Source organism: Lolium perenne, chromosome 3 (genome assembly GCF_019359855.2).
Source record: "Lolium perenne isolate Kyuss_39 chromosome 3, Kyuss_2.0, whole genome shotgun sequence".
NCBI classification, from domain to species: Eukaryota; Viridiplantae; Streptophyta; class Magnoliopsida; order Poales; family Poaceae; genus Lolium; species Lolium perenne.
Genome location: NC_067246.2, coordinates 146,139,154 through 146,146,513, shown reverse-complemented (window position 1 = coordinate 146,146,513; position 7,360 = coordinate 146,139,154). Strand labels below are relative to the sequence as shown.

At 43.1% G+C, this 7,360-nt stretch overlaps 1 protein-coding gene across 1 annotated transcript; it reads right to left on the bottom strand.

Moving 5' to 3' along the window:
- Nucleotides 1-446: 446 nt before the first annotated feature.
- On the bottom strand, nt 447-3,736 carry LOC127327053 (zingiberene synthase-like). The gene is made up of 8 exons (XM_051353837.2): nt 3,614-3,736; nt 3,273-3,525; nt 2,599-2,748; nt 2,388-2,553; nt 2,046-2,264; nt 1,291-1,426; nt 861-1,115; nt 447-762 (listed from the first exon to the last, which is right to left on the bottom strand). The coding sequence occupies exons 1-8, from the start codon at nt 3,734-3,736 to the stop codon at nt 472-474; spliced, it is 1,593 nt and encodes a 530-aa protein (XP_051209797.1). The 3' UTR covers nt 447-471.
- Between the last annotated feature and the right edge of the window lie 3,624 nt (nt 3,737-7,360).

Genomic DNA, 7,360 nt, shown 5'->3' with positions numbered 1-7,360 from the left:
TTTAAATTATTGTTGAATTAATTTATGTGTTAAAATTACTACACAATATAATTGTATTACTTAAATAGAAATATAGACATATTAACGTGAAAGTAGCGCCCAGTGTAAATAGGGCCGGCTCCGCTAGCGCAGCTAGCCACATAGGTGGAGACATGTGTCCGATCGCCACATAGCGGCCGGACACATTAATGGGATGCCTGTGGTGATGCTTAATTTTAGGCACCATACTACATATGAACAACTATATTCAGAAAAATAGCTGGCCCACATCACTTCGAGAGTACTGAAAAACCCTTCTTCTTTTTGATCATCCTTTCCTCTCCATCGGACGATACAAACGGCTCAATCAAGGGTTTTATTTTATAAAGCACAACATACATCCATGTAATGTAACAAATAAGTAATCGTGTCTGGTGTAGAAAGAACTAATCGTGCCTGATCTTCTCAATGAACTTTCGCTTCATGTTGCCATTAACAAACTGGTTCCACGTAAAGCAACGTGATCATTCCCTTGATGTCGTGCGAGGAAGTGAAGGCGTCGCCATGCTTGTACATGTTGTTCACCGTCCTCGCGAAGTTGACTACCGTTCGCGGCACGACCAGCGGCTGCTGCTTTGTTGGCTCGACGCAGTATCGCACCATGTCCTTCCACGAGTTCTCGACGAGCTCTTTGATCTTCTCGCGCGCGTCGTGGATAGTTGCGCCGTGCTCCTCCATGTAGCACTGGATCGTAGAAACGTAGTGGTCTCCAGTTTGCTCACGCTGAAAATCTTAAATGTTAGTTTTTTCTACAGATATTTTAAATGTTACTAGAATGGAAATGCATAGTTACATCAAAATGTGCAAAGATAGAGACGCACCTGGCTTGATACAATATCATTGGAGAACCGTACAAACATATCAAATGACTTAAAAAGTTGTGGATAACTCAAAACCCACTCGAAAGTGTCATTCGAAACTATGTCACCTACTCCAGCAAATAATGAAGCAGAAGTTAATGTAAATCCTCCACTGCTTCTCGCTGAGACCTCAAGATGTTCATCCAGTGTTTTTGGCACATAATTTTCATCACGCCATTTTAACTCCTTCGTGTAAGCCTGAACTAATCGCGTCAACTGCATGGTTGATCGAGTTGAGTATGAGCAAATCTGAATTGAAACTCGCATTTTAGGACAATCTTATCTATATACGCAGGCGCTGTTATATAATATTTTACAGCAAAATAATTGAAAAAGTGTGAGAATACAGTTATAAAATTTACTAATTCTACATCTTTGACAGAATACTTGCCGCTTCTTTCAGATAAAGTACATGGTGTCTCTTCCCAGGTCCTAGTTCATCCTCAAATGAACGAAATGTCTTCAATAAATATAAGTAGAAACTCTTGATGTATGACGGAAGTAGTTCTGTTGCGCTTTCATCCCACCTGCATTGTACCGTATATATTATATGAACACGTGCATGGACTCAGTTATACTTTGTTTGGCATTGCCGATCACTTTGTTTTGGTAAATATCCATAGTAATTACGACTAGTCTATACTTAGTTATGTCTAATTAATTGTACAGACATACATGCATGTTTTGATTATTTTTAAAGCTAAAAAATGATGTAGATGATTTGAGTTTATGAAAAGTTTGAAATGAGTATTGCCTTTGTTTGCCATTGCGCATCACTAGATCGTTAATTTGAACAATTTAATACAAATTATACACCACAAAACGTATATTATTAAAAGTAGAACACCTGATTTTTCTCTTGATATATATTTTATAATATATACCTTATATTATGACATAGGGATACATGCAGAACCTATAAACCAGGATGGAGGGAGCAGATTATATATGTAGTTTACATATTGGTCCACCAATATCCATCTTCTATTAAATAGGCCATTTAATTGTTATGTGCCCACATGTTAACATGCACAGTTGATGCCAGATATGAACAAGAATTGAAAACAGATGATAACCTAAAATAAAGTAAAATAATATCTGAAACTAGTTTAAGAGAATATGTGAAGCTAATTTAAGAGGTTTGACCTGTTAATTGCTTCAGCAAGTTGCATGCTCTCTTCGGTGGTGCCATATGTGTCAAAGATATCATCCAGTATGGTCATAAATGCTGTCATCTTTGTAAGTATTATCCGGGAATGAGAATATTGAGGTTCATAACATGCTCCGTTCATCCAAAAATACATCTCCACTATTCTATCTCTAGAAAAGCCTAACTTTGATTCGTCATGGAGCTCCTTCCACCAACTGCAATGGCACACACAAGAGAAATTCCAATTAGCAATTGTGTGATTCCAATAAATCAAAGGATCCCTAGGTTAATGCATTCTTTTTTGGAAGTAAAACAAAGTGGAATTTCCATAAACTTACAGTGTTATATTGTTTAACTCCTCACAATAAAGAAGTTGCAGAAGATTGAAATTCAACTTTGCAAACTCCAATATGGATTCATTTTTTGTAGGATCATTCTCATATATAGGGATGTAGTTTCTCATTTCTACAATGCGAGCTCTTCGGAAAAGAGGAGCTTCAAGGGCTAAATATACTTCATTGGGTGGTGGTGATAATTGATGTAATACACCTTCAAGGTGGCTTGTAGTGAATTTTATGGCTTCATCGAGCACTTTTTCTCCATGTGTCCTAAGGTATGCTGCATCATAGAGGCTCAAAATACTTCTTGTATTGTTGACCACAAAATTACCTTCATCATCTTTGAAACCAAGGAATACATCTGCATGGAGTTGGTCAAAAAGTTAATACATATAAGCGTTTTTAAAAAGAATATACAACAAATTTTTACTACAGTTTCCCATCGAACTACATACTACTCAGATTATACTAACGTACATACCATGTACGATTTATGCACATTTATGTGTGCTATCTGATATACAGTGCTACTAAGTTATATCCAATTGATATTTTATTTATATTTCCGTTTTAAGGTTGGCTTCTCACCTTTAGCTTGTGCTTTCCGGTTTTAACTACATATCTAAGTTGCCTCTGATATCTGTACCAGCTATTTCTAATCTTGAAGTTAACTAATATAATAAAACATTATTTGCTCTTGTAGTTTGAATGTGGCATCAAAATGTTTTGATTTGGGTCAACATATTGATATTGGTTGGCAAGTAAAATAAGATACATTCATCAGTAGGTAAGCAAAATTAAGAGAGAACTTACGAACCATGGTAACAAGTTAAGGTGTTTTAACTGTTCCATATATATCTAAGAAAAATGCACAGAGAACCATACCAGCAGATACATCATAACCGTTCTTCCGCAGAAGATAAAATCGAAGCGAAACAAAATGTAGATCTTCACCTCTGATATCAGAGTTGTAAATAATGTGCAGCAGCTCGTTGATCTCATTCTCATAGTAAATATCTAACCCGAGTCGTTGTAACGTGATTATGAGATCCAACATTTTGGGTAATTCATTTGTGCTCTTTACTATCTTCCTAACCTCTTCTGTTGACACGTCAGACTTTTCTCTCATGCATGCATGCTGCAAATCAAGGATTGATGTTTATGGTTAGTGTAAATTGTAAATTTTGAGCCATATTTTGTGTGCGTAAGAATGTGCCGTCTGTTACCTTCGGCGCAGTGGGCGGCTGGTAAGTGAGGAAGAAATCACCCCAGAGGCTAGGATGGAAGCTAGACGGCGGAGCCTTTGGCGTTCCTTCAGCGTTGGAACGAGCAGGCGTCGTTGCCGCCATCTTCTCCATATCAACCAATGATGTAAGTTGTTTTTCTGGTCTTTTAATTCGATCGCTTGATAAGTTGATATGCCCTCATGTTTCTGTTGCGCCGGGTATTTATAGACGACGATCGATCGGTATATGCTTACACGTGTTGATAAGCATGACAGTGATATGTGTAGAGCTATAGGTTGCACTATGCAACAGGGAAGTTACGTGTGTGCTTTTAGTGGTTGCATCGCATTTGTTTATTGACCAAAGGCTGCGAAGAGTACTACTCCTAAAACTTGAGCATTAAGATTGCACTACATTTGCCTGAACTTAGAGCATCTTCACCGGCGCGTCCCATATAGTCGCCGGCAGGAGCGCCGGTACTGTCGTATGGGGCGCGCCGGCACATCATCCACTATTTAGGGGAGCTGCTCCCACACCGGCGCGTCCTATACGACAGCCCCGATAGATGATTTGAATTGAAAACTCAAACAAAAGTATAGAAATTCGAATAAATTTTTGAATTTAAAGTTTGAGCCAACACACGGCCACCAAATTCAAATAGGTTTTCGAATATGAAGTTTGGGCCAACATACAGCCACCGAATCGCCGTCTCCGGCTGCAAAAAACAACTTCGGCTTCCAAGCTAAATGATCAGATGAACGGGGTCAAGGGCGGCTCAATCTCGACGACTTCCTCATCCTCGGCGAGCCCTGGCCGCAGCTCTGGCGTTTCTTCTCCTCCCGCTCCTCCTGCGACATGGTCGCCAGCTTCTCCTTCGGCATCATGGTGCGCTGATAAGGGGTTGGCCCTATGACGGCGTCTCGGACGTTCGTCTAGTTATCCAATAAAGATGTGTGAGTTCTTGAGTTGTCAAGAGTAATCATATGCGCTTGAGTATCCTTGAATCTGTCAAGGGAGTTCAAGATCTATCGGTCCTATGGATCAATAAGGTGCATCGTGAAAGATCGGGAAACTAATCCTCATCATCTGGTATCAGATTGCTAGGTTGATCACGGTGCAGATTGGTTCGTTGCTCAATTGTTCTTGCTCGATTGCTGTGGCTACCATTGGGTACGTCGCCGCCATGGTGTTGGTGAAGATCAAGGAGGAGGAAGTGGGCAGCAGAGTCAAGTTCTCACGGCCTTCGTGCATGCGGAGGTGGTGGCTACAAGGGAGAAGAAGGAGGAACGCTGCTCAAGTTCTGCCATGGCAGGGTTTCGTCGGAACTCTGTGCCGCGGCAGGAAATTTCGCTACAAGGGAGAGGAAGGAGGACCGCTACTAGAGTTCTGCCACGACAGGAGTTCGCAAGAAATCTCTGCCGCGACAGACAATTTCGCGAGGTAGAAAACAGATCCGTCCGCCATGGCAGAGTTTCGTCGAAATTCTGTGCCGCGGCAGGAAATTCGCGAAGAAGAAGATAGATCCGTCCGATCCGGTGCGCCGCCCGGCCGACCGGATCCACAACCGGGCAGGCCGGTTCCACGCCCGGCCAACCGGCCGCCAAACCGGCTGGCGCCGCGGCCGGTCACCAGGCCGGTCAACCGGGCCCCGGGCCGGCTGGGCCGGCTCCCAGGCCGGTCAGACTGGGCTCTGGGCCGGTTTTGCAGGATTTTTGACAGTTTTCTCTGCCGCGGCAGGATTTATGCCAGTTTCTCTGCCGCGACAGGAATTTTCTGCCGTGAGTCTGTTTTTGGCTGTTTCCTGCTGCTGTTGTTGCTGCTGTTGCTTGTTCATCGTGGAGTGTATGAAAAAAATTCTTCAAAGGAGGAAGACATTGGTGATCCAAGAGAGTGCGTACTCGGGTGTGTTCAGCTTATTTGGATCCATGGCGGACAGTTGTTTGTTCTGTTTGTTTTGGGTGATATGTATGGTGCACTTCAGTTGCATTTGGGAGGATGCTTGTGTCTTCAATCAGGTTGATGGCGTCGAAGACCAAAGGGGCGCCAAGTTCAAGACAAGCTAGTCGAGAGGGAGGATGAGGTGTGGAAGACTGGCGAGGCTTGAGGCAACAATAGTTTGAGCTTCAGAAGGAAAAGCATCATAACCATCACTATCATAATCATCCTCATCTGGAGCATTTGGATCAACATCATCTCCAGTTTCATACTCATTGTCCTCATTAATTATCATAACTTTACGATTAGGACAATCCTTCTTGAAGTGACCCTTGCCACCACATGTATGACAAACCATATCACGGTTGCGCGCTGTAGACATACTAGAACCAGTTCCACTTGCTGCAGGGATGGGCTTCTTTGTGTTAGACACATTGGAGACCGGCTTGCTAGACGAAGAAGGAACATCCGCAGGGCGCGATGATGGCGCCATGGAGGGCGGCGCGCGGGGTGTGTAGCGCCCAGCGCCTGTAGTACGGCCCTTCATTTGCAGTTCTTCAGCCAACTGTGACTCAGCTTCTCTTGCATGATGTAGTAGCTCATTCATAGTAGCGTAACTGTGATGACGCACAATTCCCTTGATATTAAACCGCAGACCATTCAGAAAACGCTGTAGTGTCATCTCAAGAGACTCACGGACACGGGCACGCTGCATAAGCATCTCCATCTCCATGTAGTAAGCATCAACTGTCAACACACCTTGCTTCAATTGGGTCAACTTGTCAAAGACGGAACGCAAGTAATTGGTAGGCACAAAACGAGCTCTCATTGCCGCCTTCATAGCTCGCCATGTGATAATAGCCAGCTCACCATCTTCTTCTCGATTCCGAACAAGAGCATCCCACCAACGCAATGCGTAGCCATCGAATTCAGAGGAAGCAAGTTTGATCTTCCTATCTTCAGTATAATCAGGATGTAAACGCCATAGTCTCTCAATCTTCAGCTCCCATGTAAGATATTCTTCAACATCAGTACCTCCTTCAAATCTGGGAATTGAGAACTTGGGCTTACCCAAACCATCGTCTTGTTGTTGAGGAACACGGCGGGCTCCAATTTCAGCAAGACCGCGATTGACGCCACGTGGAAGAACACGACCAACACCACGTCCCATGCCTTGAGCGGCAGCAGCATCTGCATTGTCACCATTGACACTGCCATCTTCATCAAGTGGTTGTTGTGGTTGTTGTTGTACCATAGTACGTATCTCAGCAACGGCGTTTGTCAACGCTTGTATAGATGCTTGCATAGTTGTCACGGATGTTTGAACGGCGTGAACCGCTGTAGTCGCCTCATCGACCTTCAAGTGAACACCTTGCATTTCCTTGTCCAACACATCACTAGCAACTCGGATTTCACGTTGCAAATGATCACGAAGACCCTCATATTCACGCCAAGTAACTGGTGTATCGTCGGGCTTTTTCTGCATCACGTCAAACTCAGAAGAAGACATGATTAGTAGGTTAGTGCACTAAACAAAATCTTTGGTGGTACGCTCACAACTCACTCAAAACTGATAAGAAAGGTAAATCTTACCGCTCCAAAGTGAATAGAATTGCTTACCAACTTGGATTGACGGACTAGTGCACGGATGTAGCGAAGCGAATATCAAGGGTATAAGAACAAATCACACGACAAAGCAGGATATATGTGGGGCTGTAGGTAGGCTACCTATTTGCACCAATAACAAGCTCTAGCGCTGACCGTAGACAACCAATGATACTCACACAAGGCGATATAATGGGGCAATGCAAC

Coding starts and splice junctions, on each gene's coding strand:
- LOC127327053 (XM_051353837.2), bottom strand. CDS start 3,736: ATGGCGGCAACGACGCCTGCTCGTTCCAACGCTGAAGGAACGCCAAAG. Junction 1,427..2,045: donor CTTGCTGAAGCAATTAACAG/GTCAAACCTCTT, acceptor GGTACAATGCAG/GTGGGATGAAAGCGCAACAG. Junction 763..860: donor ATGATATTGTATCAAGCCAG/GTGCGTCTCTAT, acceptor TAAGATTTTCAG/CGTGAGCAAACTGGAGACCA.